The sequence below is a fragment of the Orbicella faveolata genome, unplaced genomic scaffold (assembly GCF_042242905.1).
Source record: "Orbicella faveolata isolate gen_17 unplaced genomic scaffold, um_ofav_v1 contig_46, whole genome shotgun sequence".
NCBI lineage: Eukaryota > Metazoa > Cnidaria > Anthozoa > Scleractinia > Merulinidae > Orbicella > Orbicella faveolata.
Window position 1 is genome coordinate 6,271,294 of NW_028301576.1, and position 17,840 is coordinate 6,289,133.

At 45.8% G+C, this 17,840-nt stretch overlaps 1 protein-coding gene across 1 annotated transcript in view; it reads left to right on the top strand.

Moving 5' to 3' along the window:
- LOC110051048 (uncharacterized) overlaps positions 1-17,171 on the top strand; it is a 41,790-nt gene extending 24,619 nt beyond the window's left edge. The window contains exons 4-6 of the mRNA XM_089276644.1: positions 8,426-15,658; positions 15,771-15,836; positions 16,254-17,171. Coding sequence (XP_089132770.1) covers positions 8,426-15,658; positions 15,771-15,836; positions 16,254-16,378 — 7,424 coding nt within the window. The 3' untranslated portion in view covers positions 16,379-17,171. The remainder of the gene's footprint in view (positions 1-8,425; positions 15,659-15,770; positions 15,837-16,253) is intronic.
- Positions 17,172-17,840: the final 669 nt, after the last annotated feature.

Below are 17,840 nucleotides of genomic sequence, written 5' to 3' on the forward strand. Positions count from 1 at the left end.
AACAAATGAACTGCTGACTACTGGTTCAACACACTGGTACTGTGGATTTCCTAGGGAGTTGTAAGTCAGGATCTGCGGTGGTCTCCTTTGGCGCTGCGGCCGAGTCGGCACTTCCTGCTCAGCAATGTCCTCCCCCTCTGATTGTTCAGTCTCGTCATGTTCAGCACTCCCTTGGTTTGCAGGTTCCATTTCGTCTGACGGCCCGTTGTTGCCCTCCGTAGTCGCATGACTCTCGACTGAATCTGAAGGCAAGTCTTGATCTGGAGGCACTGACTCTGAAGCTCTTACTTCACTAGGTATTTCTTCCATAAGGTCCACACTAACGAAATTATCTTCTTCTTCTCTCTCTCTTCTCTGCAAATCATCTCCCGACAAAGGTTGTCTCTGTTGCTGTTTTTTGGGGTCGCTTACCAGAGCCCAAGTTTGGGACATCTAACTCTAGAGCGTCACAAGGCAGTAGTAAATTCCGATGAAGCACTCTTGTACGGCCACCCGCACTCTCAGGCTTAACTTTGTAAGCTGGACTCTGGATTCCCATTCGTTCCTCTACAACATGGATAACGTGCCCCCAGTGGGATCGTAATTTTCCAGGTCCACCGCGTTCTGATAAGTTCCTAACTAGCACCCGGTCGCCTGGCTGGAGGACTCCACCTGAGACTCTTTTGTTGTAATATTCCTTGCCTCGCTCGGCGGTCTTCTTTGCGTTCTGTTGAGCTATCTGGTATGCCTCCTGCATATCATTCTTCCAAGTTTGGACGTAAGTATTGTAATCTCTCTGTGCGCAGTCTTGATTCAAATTAAACACCAGGTCGATGTGCAGGCGTGGTGTTCGTCCAAACAACAAATAATACGGAGCATATCCCGTCGCTTCATGCTTAGTACAATTGTACGCGTGGATCATTTTGTTGAGTGACTCATCACACTTTCGTTTCTTCAGATCTGGAAGTGTTCGTAACATAGACAATAGCGTGCGGTTCATCCTCTCAACTTGCCCATTCCCTTGAGGGTGGTAGGGGCTGGTGCGAGACTTGGAAACGCCAGACAGTTTATGCAGTTGACGGAAGAGATTGTTCTCAAACTCTCCTCCTTGATCACTGTGTATACGGGCTGGAAATCCAAATCGTGGTACAAAATCATTGTAAATCTTTTCAGCCACCGTTCGTGCTGTCTTGTTTCGGGTTGGGTAGGCCTGTGCAAACCTTGTGGAGTGATCTACTATCAGTAAAATGTACTCAAATCCCCGTTGGCTTTTCTCCAAATGGGGAAAGTCTATGGACACCATCTCAAAAGGGGTAGTTGTCGTAATGCTCTCCATTGGTGCTTTAGGGGGAGTTTGGGGCTTCTCTTGCTGGATGCAGCGACATTTGTTGGCAATGAAGTATTCAATTTCCTCTTGCATGTAAGGCCAATAGAACCTGGATCTGGCCAAGTCCACCACTCGATCTGCACCCAGGTGACCCATCTCAATGTAGAGCTCCTGGTAAACCAGCTGCATAAACTTTATGGGTAATACCAGCTGCAATCGACTCTTAGTTTGACGCCACAGAATCCCGTCCGCTGATATGTGGAGTTTATTCCATGCTCTTAAGTAACAAGATGTTGTACGAGTCTCGTTTTTCCGTTCTCCTCCCGATGGGGGATATTCCCGTTTCTTATATGCTAAGATTCGTGAGATATCGGGGTCTTCTCGTTGAGCTTTTTGTATTTCTTCTGAAGTAAGTTGTTGGAAAACTAAATCTGTGACTGCCGGTTCTGCATGAACAATGTCAATGTTTGCTGAGACTGCTGCCACCCAGGGTGTAACGTCTTCTTCCTGATGGATCACTGCTTGTATTGTTGCACAGATTGTGTCCTTTTCCATTTCTGCAGTAGAGTCTTCCATGTATTCACTGGGGTCTAATGGCAGGCGAGGTAGTACATCCGCGTCGATGTTGGATTTACCAGGCCGATACTTGATGTTAAAGTTAAAATCTGCCAGTTCTGCCACCCAACGATTCCCCACTGCTGACAACTTGGCTGACGATAGTATGTAAGTAAGTGGATTGTTGTCGGTGTAGACGGTGAAGGAGGTGGAGTAGTACAAGTAATCACGAAACTTCTCAGTTACCGCCCATTTGAGGACAAGGAACTCCAATTTTCCCGCGTGCATATGATAAATTTTCTCTGATGGAGTTAGAGTCCTAGAAGCATAACCTAAAACTCTCAACTTTCCATCCTGTTCTTGATACAATACGGCTCCAAGTCCCTCTTGGGAGGCATCTGTGTGAAGCACAAATAGTTTGGTAAAGTCTGGGAATGCCATCACTGGAGGAGAAGTCAGTCGATGGATAAGCATGTCAAGCCTTTTCTGATGTTCCTCTGTCCATGTGACCCTATGATTACTAGCCAATGGATCAGGGCCAGCCATTAGATCATACAGGGGTTTAGCTATGCGTGAGAAATCCTGGATGTATTGTCTGTAGTAACTCAGGAACCCTAGCAATTTACGCACATCACCAACGGTTGCTGGTTTCTGTTTCGCTAAGTTCTGTACAGCGGCCGTGTCCTCTGGGTCTAGAGAGTAGCCATCGCCGGAAACAACCCGTCCCAAATATCTAACTCGTCGCTGGAAGAACTTGCACTTTGATGGCTTTAACTTTATCCCATGTTCCTGTAGTCGACGCAGGACTTGCAGGACATCCTGAACATGTTCATCAAAAGTTTTACTATACCCCAAGATATCACCCAGGTAAGGAATGCGGATGTTGTCACGTAAGCCGTCTAGACATTCATTCATACACCTTTGCAAGGCGCTGGAGCATTCATTAACCCAAACGGTATTCTATTCCATTGATACAATCCCCAGGGGGTCACAAATGCAGTGAGGGGGCGACTTTCTTCTGCCTTGAAACCTTGGTGGTAGGCCTTCCCTTGATCAAGAACTGTAAACCATTTGTTGCCGCCCAGACCATTTAAGATGTCTTGTATCCGAGGAATCGGCTGCCGTTCTGGGTATGTTTTCTTATTCAGTTCACGATAATCGATACACAGTCGCAGGCTCCCATCTTTTTTTCCGAACACAGACCATGGGTGAGGAGTAAGCCGAACGGGACTTGCAGATCCAGTTTCGATTAATCAGGTCTTCTAAGTATTCTTTGACTTCATCATAGAGTGGCTTGGGGATGGAGATATAGTTCTTCAGTACTGGCTGATTGTCCTTTAGCTGGATTTCAAACACAGCCAACATAATCGTCGCTTCTTGCAAAGGCACCAGCTTCTTGTCGTAGCATTTCGCGGATTATCAATTGTTCGTTTTCTTCTAACTGACTCAAGTCAACTGGTGGCTCCCATTCATCTTGTTCGTGACCTTGTGAGGTAGCTCCGGAATAAGGTTTCTCCTCTCCTTGAGTGTACTTCTGCTCCGGAGGATTTGGAATCGGCAACACTGACTTAACCATGTGTACTCGGCCCAGTTCTGTTCTGCGCTTTATCACAATGTTTCTGTCTGTATTGTTGCGGACCAGGATGGTCACGTGACTAGATGTTCCTGGGGTGATTTTAGTGAGTTCCTCACTTAATTCCAGTCCATCTGGGAGCTCGCTGTGTTCTTTGGGCTCAAATGTCACTGGCATTCCCTCTGGAACAGGCCCAAAGTGAATTTGACACTTAACTCTTGTTGCCTCTCCTTTTGGCAGCATCACATCTCTCTTTCGGACTTTGGCAGTTGTAGTACCTGTATCCTGTGATCTTGACTGGATGAGATTTACCAGAGCACCTACTTGAGTGTGGTGAACTAAAGGGAATGACTGCTGAATGATGTTACATGCAGCTTGGGGATTTTCGCTGTGTTGACTGAGAACTTCTTCTATAACATTGAAGCCAATGATCGGGTACTCTTGTTCCTTTTGTCCAACCAGAACTGGAACTGTCAGTTCATCAGCGGTTGTGTCATCTCCAGCCAACTTAAACCTGACCTCTATCCAACCATCAAATGGAATGTCTGTCCCATTCATTGCTTCCAGATTTAACTCTCCTCCAGCCCCCAACAACTCTTCGACATTCCTTAACACCTCCAGCGGCAAGTGAGTTTGTTGCCACTTCCTTGACACAACACAGACATGGGAGCCTGTATCCCATAATGCCTCCACTTCCTTTCCCTGAATTAGGCATTTTACCACGCACCTCCGCCCTACCAGTTTTGTCAGCCCGGCCTGCTGTCTTGGTATTAAGTGGCAGGGGAACGTCGTGTTCAAATCATCATCAGCATCTTTAGCTATTTTCCGCTTCTCAAGTTCCTATATAGCCATGCAAACTGGTTTGTGCACAGTTCTGTGTTTTAGTTGACATCCCTTTGAACAATATCTACTGGTCTTACAAGCTCCGCAGCGGTTAAGCGGTACATGGTCTGCTCCTTGTTTTCCACACTGAACGCAACGGGACTGATTTTCCGGCCCGGTCACACCCTGTCCCATGGGCGTGACCTCCGACCGTTTCCCTGAAATTCTGCAGGAGAGCGTCGGCTAAACTGGGCAGTACACTCGCGCACATAATTTCCACTAGCCCCACACCTGAAGCAATGGTTGCAAAGCCATCCATTCCCGCTTTGTTGGCAGGTCCTACACTGTGGAGGTTGTCTCATAGGCTGTTGTGTGGGGGGATTTTGAGCTTGGGGCGTGGCCCGAACTCTCTCTTTGACTGCAGCTACTTCTGCCTTAAGCTCCCTTAGTTCTTTCATAAGGGCTTGCTCCACCTCAGTATTCTTTTTTGCCTGCTTGTCCCCTCCTTCTTGAGCAGCATTCACCTTGGGTGTTAGCTGTGAACCAAATTTCTGTGATCGCTCCATCTCGTTACTGACACACACATTTAGTTTCTCGAATAGCTCTTCATCGCTCATGGTTTTCTTCTCCAGGTAAGGCTTCATTTCGATCTTGATATTCTCATTTTGCAGGCCAAGGGAAAAGCTATGGACAAACATGCCATGTACTAAAGTAGTATCATATTTCAGTTCCGAATCAGTTTCTTGGGATGCAAACAAGATCTTTTGTTTCAAATCGAGAAGACGGATCAAGAACTCTTGAGGTTTTTCCTTTGGCTGCTGGACAGTTGAGCTCAACTGATGGTATAGTTCGGTTGCCGTTCTCTCCTGATAATGAGAACGCATAATTCTCCTCAATTTGGCCAGGTTAAATCCGCCTTACCCTCCAAATAACTTCTTAGGCTTAACGCCGGATTTATTGCTTTTATTACAGCTTCTTTTATTTCATCCTCTGTATAATCATTCTTTAAACCATTTTCAATTTGATGTACTAGCGAGGAAAAACTCAACCGATCCTTCCGCGACACGTCGCCAGTCTGGCCCGAAATCTTGAAGTCACGTTTGAATTTTGAGATTGATACTGCGGGTTTCTGTTCTGCTTTGACGCTCGCCTTATTGTTATCAGGGGCCTCCAGTGGTTCCGTTTGCTCTTTCGGTGCAGTCTCTTGTCCCTGCATGCTTAGAGATGACGATAACCCTTTTAACTTTTCATAATCTAGTTCCTCCGTTTCGAAATATTTATTTAGGGCTCGGATAAAGACCAACCTTACCTTGCTCTCAGGCGGCAAAATAATTTTCAGCCCACTACAAACTTCTTTAAGCCTTTCCTCGCTCAAGGTACACAACGCGGCCTGAATTGCGATCTGCAGACTCTCGGTATCCGCCATACTGCAAACAAATAAACCTTTCGTACTCACCAATAGTACGATCAGCCGTCCACAATAGAAATGTGACGTTTCCCGTCGCAATTAGTCCGCAGTCGACTCGACCACAACCAACTCGCTCTCGACAAATCAACCAAACGTGCCAAAACCACTTGTCCTTTGCAATTCCCAGCGGCTCTTCGTCGATGAAAAGCTTCTTTGGTCCAGTCCCGGCAGGGTCGCCAATGTTACACGCTCAACTCAGACGAAAGCAACGTTTTATTAAAGCACAAACTCCGTACTTTTGGTATAATCTCCGAGCACATGTTTTCACTCAGCAAAACCAAATCCCAGCATACATTGCGGTACGTGAGCTCATAGTCACACGCTCAACATAACATGTCACGCACCCTACATTATTGACGGGCCGTGATTGAGAAATATTCGTTTGCCATCTATATCAAACATGAACTGTAGGCACAGGCAGACCACTCTATGTGTTCGTGGTTAATAAATATGAAACGAAGAGAATCTATGAGAGTTCTGAATAAAGCTCTGAAAATTGCATATCTAAATTGCATCTCGGTCTGAATATCCCAGTAAAGTTAAGTGAAACGTTAATTGACTCGTGTGGCTTTTTTTCGTCCTCCTGGTCCGTCTGAAGCGTCTTGTATTAACGATCTCCGGCCAAAAGTAATTTCGTAAAAAGACGCTTCGATTAACGTTTCATTTAACTTTATTGAGATACTCAGACCGAGACGTAATTTAGATATGCAATTTTCAGAGCTTTATTCATAACCCTCTTCGTTTCATATTTATTAACCACGAACACATAGAGTGGTCTGCCTGTGTTGTAGGTGAAATCTGAAGGCGATGGGAACTTCTGAAGCAAATTCACGGCTATTTTCCTCTTTCGGTAAATTCATTGTTAAAAAATATCTGTGAGATTTGCGATCTAAATTAATACTCTCCTTCGGTGAACTTGCTGGGCTTTGCGATGGGTCGCGATGGAAATATCTGTGAGATTTGAGAGCTTAAATAGACTACACATCACGGCTTTCGACGCCATCTCGGTGGGTAGGCAAAGCGGTCAAAAATGTTTTTCATCTGGATGCCTACTTAACTCTCCACCGAAAAACACTGACTCAGATTTTCCCTTTCGGCAGGTGCGAACTGTGTAATTTCTTACATGACAATTACATAGCGTTGACCGGTATTTCCAAGCACGGAAGCTGCGTCCCTTATTTTGGCAGAGGATTTTTCAAGTTCCTTTCTTTTAGCGCTTGCTTTCTCAAGTTTAAATTTTAATTCTTGCCTCTTTTCCTCAATCAACCTTCCACATGGGCTAAGTAACTGACGCCTGCTTGTCGAAAGAGAAACGTCGCTCGTTTTTGGTACTCGATACTCGTCCGCATCATCGTTTGAACCCGACTTGGAGACCTTTGTTCGTGCGGGAGATTTCAAATTTGATTCAGGGCTTTGTAACTGCTGTGTTGACGTTGTTTGACGCTTCAAGCCGCTTTTTACTCTCTCAGGTGTTGTTAGCCGAGCAATCATGTTCAAGACTAGTCTTTTGTGGCCTTCAGGGAGAAAATCAAGATCTTCTTCAGCCAGATATCGCGCAGACAATGTTGAGGTGAACCCTTTCTTCCTTAATTCCCCTGCATATTGTAAAAGATCACAGTCAATATCCGACAGAAATTCCTCTATTGATTTGCTATCATTCATTCTGATTTTCAAAACTGCAAAAGACCAAATGCCCGTACGCGTTGCTGACTTTGCTTCCCTTCAGGTGTTTGCGGAGTAGCGCCACAACGGTCCCAAGTGGGCGGATAAACTCTAAAGTTTGATTGTCAAAACTTTGAATTTTGATTAGCCGGCAGAACATGTTTTTGTCACGCGACAAAAAATGCAAGCGACGGTAAGACCTTTTTTTAAACGTTTCCTCCACCGGGCTCTTCGTTTTGTTATAGCAAGTATATACGCTATACGGCAAGTTCGACTGGTCTTGTGACAGAAAGTCACGCCAACATTTTACCAAATTAGCTTTAATGCTGTGAAAGCAAATACACGTCAATGTACTGAATGGTCACGTAAAATGGGTTTAACAACTCCTACGATTTGTGAAATTTGAAAAAAAACCTCGACCCTCGACCCTCGACCCTCGACCCTCGACCCTCGACCCTCGACCCTCGACCCTCGACCCTCGACAAAAAGATAGACTCTATTCAAACGAAACGACAACAAATCGATTACAAATAAGACAATTAATCTGCTAATAATATATTTGAAAAATTTACTCGATTCTGTTTGACTAAAAAAGAGTGCAATTTTGTTAGTCTTTTAGAAATGTACTCGTGCTTATTTATTCCAAATTGCACTCGAAATCTTGTGGTTACCTTATACAAACAAGGTTTAATTTAATTTTCTTCCCTATCGCTCAGAGAAATGAACATCTTGTTTTGTCTTAATGTAGAGAGTAGCACGAGCATTGAAAAGACCTCTGAGACAGGTCTTCTAAGTCATAAGGCTCTTCCGCTACCGGGGCCTGCCGTAAACCTATATCAAGCCGATAGCCATATTTCAGTCACTTTATTACTGGTATGAAATAAAGGGAATATTTCAGTGCAACAATGTCGATGTCAAGGAAGATCTCAGGGAAATCTGTGGACTGGCAGGCATTTTGAGCGCCACCTACAGGTAGCAAAATAGTTGTCACAAAAATACATGTTTAGCATTCTCCTTATAAAGTATTGCACTTTTCCAGGTCAAACAACCTCAAGCAGCCATGTCAGTGTCACTCCAAACCAAAAAACCATTGCCGGACTAGCTTCAAAATCAAGCAGCAGTTTCAGTGTGTCTCCAAGTTTAAGCAGCAGTGCTAGCATGTCTGGCAGTTCAAGCAGACGTGCAAGTGTGTCTCAAAGATCAAGCAGCAGTGTCAGTGTGTCAAACAGTTCACGAAGCAGTGACACCGTGTCGGATAGTTCAAGCAGCAGTGCCACTATGTCGCTTAGCTCCAACAGAAGTGCCAGTCTGACTGACAGTTCCAGCAGCATTGCCAGTGTGTCAGACACTTCAAGCAGCAGTCTCAGTGTCTCTGACAGTTCCAACAGCATTGCCAGTGTGTCTGACAGTTCCAGCAGCAGCGCTAGTATTTCCGATTCCGTAAGTCCAAGCAGCAGTAGCACTGTGTCGTCAAGCTCCAGCAGCAGTGCCAGTGTGTCCGAAAGTTCCAGCAGCGGCGCTAGTGTTTCACAGTTATTAAGTTTTAGCACCAGTACTAGTGTGTCGCAGAGCTCACGCAAAAGTGTTACTGTGTCGCCAAATTCTAGCAGCAGTGCCAGTGTGTCAGACAGCTCAAGCAGCAGTCTCAGTGTGTCTGACAGTTCCAGCAGCATTGCCAGTCTGTCTGACAGTTCCAGCAGCAGCGCTAGTGTTTCAGAGTCCGTAAGTTCCAGCAGCAGTGCCACTGTGTCTGACAGTTCTAGCAGCAGCGCTAGTATTTCAGATTCCGTAAGTTCAAGTAGCACCAGCACTGTGTCGTCAAGCTCCAGGAGCAGTGCCAGTGTGTCCGACAGTTCCAGCAGCAGCCCTAGTGTTTCAGAATTCGTAAGCTCCAGCAGCAGTGCCACTGTGTCTGAAAGTTCCAGCATCAGCGCTCGTATTTCAGATTCCATAAGTTCAAGCAGCAGTACCACTGTGTCGTCAAGCTCCAGCAGCAGTGCCAGTGCACCCGACAGTTCCAGTCGCAGCCATAGTGTTTCACAGTTCGTAAGTTTAAGCAACAGTACCAGTGTGTCGCAGAGTTCACGCACTAGTGTAAATGTGACGCCAAGTTCTAGCAGCAGTGCCAGTGTCTCAGAGAGTTCAAGCAGCAGACTCAATGTCTCTAACAGTTCTAGCAGCATTGCCATTGTGTTTGACAGTTCCAGCAGCAGTGCCAGTGAGTCCGAAAATTCCAGCAGCGGCCCTAGTGTGTCACAGTTATTAAGTTTAAGCAGCAGTACTAGTGTGTCGCGGAGTTCACGCAGAAGTGTTACTGTGACGCCAAGTTCTAGCAGCAGTGCCAGTGTGTCAGACAGTTCAAGCAGCAGTCTCAGTGTCTCTGAAAGTTCCAGCGGCATTGCCAGTCTGTCTGACAGTTCCGGCAGCAGCGCTAGTGTTTCAGAGTCAGTAAGTTCCAGCAGCAGTGCCACTGTGTCTGATAGTTCCAGCAGCAGCGCTAGTATTTCAGATTCCGTAAGTTCAAGTAGGAGTAGCACTGTGTCGTCAAGCTTCAGCAGCAGTGCCAGTGTGTCTGACAGTTCCAGCACCATCGCTAGTATTTCAGATTCCATAATTTCAAGCAGCAGTATCATTGTGTCGTCAAGCTCCAGCAGCAGTGCCAGTGTGTCCGACAGTTCCAGCAGCGGTCCTAGTGTGTCACAGTTATTAGGTTTAAGCAGCAGTACTAGTGTGTCGCAGAGTTCACGCAGAAATGTTACTGTGTCGCCAAGTTCTAGCAGCACTAGTGCCAGTGTGTCAGACACTTCAAGCAGCAGTCTCAGTGTCTCTGAAAGTTCCAGCAGCATTGCCAGTGTGTCTGACAGTTCCAGCAGCAGCGCTAGTGTTTCAGAGTCAGTAAGTTCCAGCAGCAGTGCCACTGTGTCTGATAGTTCCAGCAGCAGCGCTAGTATTTCAGATTCCGTAAGTTCAAGTAGGAGTAGCACTGTGTCGTCAAGCTTCAGCAGCAGTGCCAGTGTGTCTGACAGTTCCAGCACCATCGCTAGTATTTCAGATTCCATAATTTCAAGCAGCAGTACCACTGTGTCGTCAAGCTCCAGCAGCAGTGCCAGTGTGTCCGACAGTTCCAGCAGCGGTCCTAGTGTGTCACAGTTATTAGGTTTAAGCAGCAGTACTAGTGTGTCGCAGAGTTCACGCAGAAATGTTACTGTGTCGCCAAGTTCTAGCAGCACTAGTGCCAGTGTGTCAGACACTTCAAGCAGCAGTCTCAGTGTCTCTGAAAGTTCCAGCAGCATTGCCAGTGTGTCTGACAGTTCCAGCAGCAGCGCTAGTGTTTCAGAGTCAGTAAGTTCCAGCAGCAGTGCCACTGTGCCCGACAGTTCCAGCAGCAGGACTAGTTTTTCAGAGACCCTAAGTTCAAGCAGCAGTGCCACTGTGTCGCCAACTTTCCGCAGGAGTACCAGTGTGTCTCACAGTTCAAGCAGCAGCCCTAGTGTTTCAGAATTCGTCAGTTCTAGCAGCAGTACCACTGTGTCTGACAGGTCCAGCAGCAGCACTAGTATTTCAGATTCCGTAAGTTCAAGCAGCAGTACCACTGTGTCTTCAAGCTCCAGTAGCAGTGCCAGTGTCTCCGACAGTTCCAGCAGCGGCCCTAGTGTTTCACAGTTATCAAGTTTAAGCAGCAGTACTAGTGTGTCGCAGAGTTCACGCAGAAGTGTTACTGTGTCGCCAAGTTTTAGCAGCAGTGCCAGTGTGTCAGACAGTTCGAGCAGCAGTCTCACTGTCTCTGACAGTTCCAGCAGCATTGCCAGTGTGTCTGACAGTTCCAGCAGCAGCGCTAGTGTTTCAGAGTCAGTAAGTTCCAGCAGCAGTGCCAGTGTTTCTGACAGTTCCAGCAGCAGCACTAGTGTTTCAGGGTCTCTAAGTTCAAACAACAGTGCCAATGCGTCGCCAAGTTCCACGAGAAGTGCCAGTGTGTCTGACAGTTCCAGCACCATCGCTAGTATTTCAGATTCCATAATTTCAAGCAGCAGTACCATTGTGTCGTCAAGCTCCAGCAGCAGTGCCAGTGTGTCCGACAGTTCCAGCAGCGGCACTAGTGTTTCACAGTTATTAAGTTTAAGCAGAAGTACTACTGTGTCGCAGAGTTCACGCAGCATTGTTACTGTGTCGCCAAGTTCTACCAGCAGCGCCAGCGTGTCAGACAGTTCGAGCAGCAGTCCAAGTGTCTCTGACAGATCCAGCAGCATTGCCAGTCTGTCTGACAGTTCCAGCAGCAGCGTTAGTGTTTCAGTGTCCGTAAGTTCCAGCAGCAGTGCCAGTGTGTCTGACAGTTCCAGCAGCAGCGCTAGTATTTCAGATTCCATAACTTCAAGCAGCAGTACCATTGTGTCGTCAAGCTCCAGGAGCAGTGCCAGTGTTTTGGACAGTCCCAGCAGCAGCACTAGCATTTCAGATTTTGTAAGTTTTAGCAGCAGTACCACTGTGTCGTCAAGCTCCAGCAGCAGTGCCAGTGTCTCCGACAGTTCCAGCAGCGGCCCTAGTGTTTCACTGTTATTAAGTTTAAGCAGCACTAGTAGTGTGTCGCAGAGAGCACGCAGAAGTGTTACTGTGTCGCCAAGTTCTAGCAGCAGTGCCAGTGTGTCAGACACCTTAAGCAGCAGTCTCAGTTTCTCTGACAGTTCCAGCATCATTGCCAGTGTGTCTGACAGTTCCAGTAGCAGCGCTGGTGTTTCAGAGTCTGTAAGTTCCAGCAGCAGTGCCAGTGTGTCTGACAGTTTCAGCAGCAGCCCTAGTATTTCAGATTCTGTAAGTTCAAGCAGCGGTTCCATTGTGTCGTCAAGCTCCAGGAGCAGTGCCAGTGTTTCGGTCAGTTCCAGCAGTAGCATTACTATTTTAGAGTCCGTAAGTTCAAGCAGCAGTGCCACTGTGTCGCTAAGTTCCAGCAGGAGTGCCAGTGTGTCTGACAGTTCCAGCAGCGGTACTGGTGTTTCACAGTTATTAAGTTTTAGCACCAGTACTAGTTTGTCGCAGATTTCAAGCAGAAGTGTCACTGATTTACCAAGTTCTAGCAGCAGTGCCAGTGTGTCAGACAGTTCAAGCAGCAGACTCAGTGTCTCTGAGAGTTCCAGCAGCATTGCCAGTGTGTCTGACAGTTCCAGCAGAACTACTAGTGTTTCAGAGTCCCTAAGTTTAAGTAGCAGTGCCACTGTGTCAACAAGTTCCAGCAGGAGTGCCAGTCTGTCTGACAGTTCCAGCAGCAGCGCTAGCATTTCAGATTCCGTAAGTTCAAGCAGAAGTGCCATTGTGTCGGCAAGTTTCAGCAGGAGTGCCAATGTGTCTGACAGTTCCAGCGGCAGCCCTAGTGTTTTAGAATTCGTAAGTTCTAGCAGCAGCACCACTGTCTCTGACAGGTCCAGCAGCAGCACTAGTATTTCAGACTCCGTAAGTTCAAGCAGGAGTGCCACTGTGTCGCCAGGTTTCAGCAGGAGTGCCAGTGTGTCCGACAGTTCCAGCATCGGCACTAGTGTTTCACAGTTATTAAGTTTTAGCACCAGTACTAGTTTGTCGCAGATTTCAAGCAGAAGTGTTACTGTGTCGCCAAGTTCTAGCAGCAGTGCCAGTGTGTCAGATAGTTCGAGCAGGAGACTCAGTGTTTCTGAGAGTTCCAGCAGCATGGCCAGTGTGTCTGACAGTTCCAGCAGCAGTACTAGTGTTTCAGAGTCCCTAAGTTTAATTAGCAGTGCCACTGTGTCAACAAGTTCCAGCAGGAGTGCCAGTCTGTCTGACAGTTCCAGCAGCAGCGCTAGTATTTCAGATTCCGTAAGTTCAAGCGGCAGTGCCATTGTGTCGCCAAGTTTCAGCAGGAGTGCCAATGTGTCTGACAGTTCCAGCAGCAGCCGTAGTGTTTCAGAATTCGTAACTTTTAGCAGCAGTACCACTGTGTCTGACAGGTCCAGCAGCAGCACTAGTATTTCAGATTTCGTAAGTTCAAACAGCAGTGCCACTGTGTCGTCAAGCTTTAGTAGCAGTGCAAGTGTGTCCGACAGTTCCAGCAGCAGCCCTAGTGTTACACAGTTATTAAGTTTAAGCAGCAGTACTAGTGTGTCAGAGAGTTCACGCAGAAGTGTTAGTGTATCGCCAAGTTCTAGCAGCAGTGGCAGTGTGTTAGACGGTTCAAGCAGCAGTCTCAGTGTTTCTGACAGTTCCAGCAGCATTGCCAGTGTGTCTGACAGTTCCAGCAGCAGTGCTAGTGTTTCAGAGTCCGTAAGTTCCATCGGCAGTGCCAGTGTGTGTGACAGTTCTAGCAGCAGCGCTAGTACTTTAGATTTTGTAAGTTCAAGCAGCAGTTCCACTGTGTCGTCAAGCTCCAGGAGCAGTGCCAGTGTTTTGGACAGTTCAAGCAGCAGCACTACTATTTCAGATTCCGTAAGTTCAAGCAGCCGTGCCTCTGTGTCGTCAAGCTCCAGCAGCAGTGCCAGTGTGTCCGACAGTTCCAGCAGCGGCCCTAGTGTTTCACAGTTATTAAGTTTAAGAAGCATTACTAGTGTGTCGCAGAGTTCACGCAGAAGTTTTACGGTGTCTCCAAGTTTTATCAGCAGTGCCAGTGTGTCAGACACTTCAAGCAGCAGTCTCAGTGTCTCTGACAGTTCCAGAAGCATTGCCAGTGTGTCAGACAGTTCTACCGGCAGCGCTTTTATTTCAGATTTCGTAAGTTCAAGCAGCAGTTCCACTGTGTCGTTAAGCTCCAGGAGCAGTGCTAGTGTTTCGGACAGTTCCAGGAGGAGCATTAGTATTTTAGAGTCCGTAAGTTCAAGCAGCAGTGCCACTGTGTCGCCAAGTTCCAGCAGGATTGCCAGTGTGTCTGACAGTTCCAGCAGCAGCCCTAGTGTTTCAGAATTCGTAAGTTCTAGCAGCAGTGCCGCTGTGTCGTCAAGCTCCAGCAGCAGTGCCAGTGCGTCCGACAGTTCCAGCAGCGGCCTTAGTGTTTCACAGTTCGTAAGTTTAAGCAGCAGTACTAGCGTGTTGCAGAGTTCACGGAGTAGTGTTACTGTGACGCCAAGTTCTAGCAGCATTGCCAGTGTTTCAGACAGTTCAAGCAGCAGACTCAGTGTTTCTCACAGCTCCAGCAGCATTGCCAGCGTGTCTCACAGTGCCAGCAGCAGCGCTAGTATTTCTGATTCCGTAAATTTGAGCAGCAGTACCACTGTGTCGTTAAGCTCCAGCAGCAGTGCCAGTGTGTCCGACAGTTCCAGCAACGGCCCTAGTGTTTCACAGTTATTAAGTTTAAGTAGCAGTACTAGTGTGTCGCAGAGTGCACGGAGAAGTGTTACTGTGTCGCCAAGTTTTAGCAGCAATGCCAGTGTGTCAGACAGTTTAAGAAGCAGTTTCAGTGTGTCTAACAGTTCCAGCATCATTGCCAGTGTGTCTCAGAGTTCCAGGAGGAGCGCTATTATTTCGGAGTCCGTACGTTCAAGCAGCAGTACCACTGTTTTGTCAAGCACCAGCGGCAGTGCCACTGTGTCCGAGATTTCTAGCAGCAGCCCTAGTGTTTCGCAGTTCATAAGTTTAGGCAGCATTACCAGTGTCTCGCAGAGTTTACGCCGAAGTATTACTGTGGCGCCAAGTTTTAGCAGCAGTGCCAGCGTGTCAGACAGTTCGAGCAGCAGTCTCAGTGTTTCTGACAGTTCCAGCAGCATTGCCAGTGTGTCTGACAGTTCCAGCAGCAGCACTAGTGTTTCAGAGTCCCTAAGTTCAAGCAGCAGTAGCACTGTGTCGCCAAGCTCCAGCAGCAGTGCCAGCGTGTCTGATAGTTTCAGCAGCCGCGCTAGTGTTTCAGAGTCCGTAAGTTCCAGCAGCAGTGCCATTGTGTCGGACAGTTCCAGCAGCAGCGCTAGTATTTCAGATTCTGTAAGTTCAAGTAGCAGTATTACTGTGTCGTCAAGCTTCAGCAGCGTTGCCAGTGTGTCCGACAGTTCCAGCAGCAGCCTTAGTGTTTCTCAGTCCGAAAGTTTAAGCAGCAGTACCAGTGTGTTGCAGAATTTAAGCAGAAGTGTTACTGTATCGTTAAGTTCTAGCAGCAGTGCCAGTCTGTCAGGCAGTTCAAGTAGCAGTGCCAGTGTGTCGGCAAGTTCAAGCAGCAGTGTGAGTGCGTTGGACAGTCCAAGCAGCCGTGTCAGGGTGTCTACAAGTTCAATTTCAAGCCGTGTCAGCGTCTCTCCAATTTTAAGCAGCAGTGGTAATGTTTCTGACAGTTTAAGCAGCAGTGTCATAGGTTTGTCTTTTAGGTCGTTATTTATGAGCATGTCTCAATTTTCAGCTTCGCTCATCATCATCTGTTTGCGAGCTACAACTGATCCAACATAATTTTTATTTTTCTTTGATAGAATTATCAGTCCCTATTCATTCAACCCCATCGGAATCAGTACTTCTGTCTTCTGCAGTTGTTTCTGGTACGTAATCGCTCGGAATGTTATCCTATAGAATTTGCATTTCCAAGTGATTAGATATCTTCAGTAGGAAATTTGAAACAACGGCATAACATTACTAGCAATCTAAAACAACGGCTACCTTAACTGTAAGCTCGAAATCCAGTTTAATAGCATTTATTAAGCATTACTATTCGTAACGCCTGTAAGATTCACCCTTAAAATATAGCAATCCGCATGAAGTTTAGTTAAATTTATTTATTGTGTGTATCTTAAGTTTCAGATTAATTTTAAGCTCGAGTCACGTGGTAGCTAGCGGGAAGCCATTGTGACATAAATGTGGTTCTAAAAAGAAAATATATAAAAATTCACGGTATGTAAAACAAGTCACACAGGTGCGGTTAAAATTTGCACCAGTTAATTCCTTTGTCTTGATCACAGATCCTTGTAGTTCTCTGGTTTGTCTTAACAATGGCATGTGCATAGTGAATAACAATGGAACTACAGAGTGTGAGTGTGTCCCTGGTTTCAAAGGATCGACTTGCGAGCAAGGTAGAGTACAATAATACTTAGATGTCGGAAGTAACCGCCCCAACAATCACATAAAACTTAACTACAGATAATGACACAGTCTCTAAGCCTTAGAGTAGGTGCTGTGGCTCAAAAGTTGGCTCACTGAACGCCAGATCGAATGGTGGCCTGGAGTTTGAGCTCTAACCGGAGTCACTGCTTTCTCTATCCAGGTGTATAATTGGGTTGTGGGGAATGTAATGCAGTGATGCTGGGGTGTAAAACTGCGATAGACTAGCCATACAGAGGATTAATTAGTATAAATCTAACTAGCGTTCTATCACCAGCCGTTCTGTGACTGGCTAAGCTACTCACTATTTATTCTGTTGTACATAGTGAGTATTACGGCTGTACATGTGTGCGCTTGTTAATAAACTTTCGGCCGCTTCTTTGCGTTTTCGAAGTGTCTGCGAAGTGGGTTTAGATAAAGTTTTGAACTACTAGTAAATTCAAACTAAAACACCTAGATTATAAGTCGCTCTCGATTTCTATACGTGATAGTCACGCGACACAAATCGAGAAATTGTCGCTCCATGCTACATATACGGCCGAACCAAAATAAGCTCCGGCACCTAACGGACACTTCGGCCCAGTGAAACTTTACTTTTGTCTAAACTGAGGTTATCTTGGATATATTGTCAGCTCTGTGAAATGCGGAACAAAATTTGTACTGGTTTTGCTGCAAAATTTATCAGTCTTCCATATCCCTCACGGAACAAAATTAATCGCAAAAAATCCTATATATAGTTGTGTAATTTAAAATTATGCAATCTGTATTTTTACTACAAAGATGATTTCAAAATATATATAAAACACAGATTTCTATTTCAAAATTTCTAATTTGTTATTTTTAAATGCACAACTCGGATTTTTACGCACAAAAATCTTAGTTGTGTGATTCAAAATATGCATCTCAGATATTTTCTCAAAACTCACAGACGTATGATTTCGAAATGTACAACTTAGATTTCTACTGCAAAAATCCAAGTTGTATAATTTCAAATGAACAACTCGGATTCTAACTACCAAAATCCTAGTTGTGTGATTTAAAATATACATCTCAGATGTTTACACAAAAATCCCAGATGTATGATTTCAAAATGAACAACTCAGATTTCTATTGCAAAAATCCAAGTTGTATTATTTCAAAGTTACAACTTGGATTCTTGTGTGTTTTCAAAATGACTGTACAACTCTGATTTTCTACGACAAAAATCTTAGTTGTATATTTCAAATGTACAACCTGGATTTCCCTATGAAAATCCAAGGTGTGCAATTTTTCTAGTGATAACTTTATGGGTTGTCACAAAATAAGAATGGCAAACCCATTTGTAGCACTGTGAGAAAATGTGATCAAGAACTTCATTTTAGCCAGCCGATGTGTTCAATTTATGTTAACAACTAACCGAATCTTGCGGAAAGAGCTTTTATTTCAGATTTGCGCCGATGGAATGATTC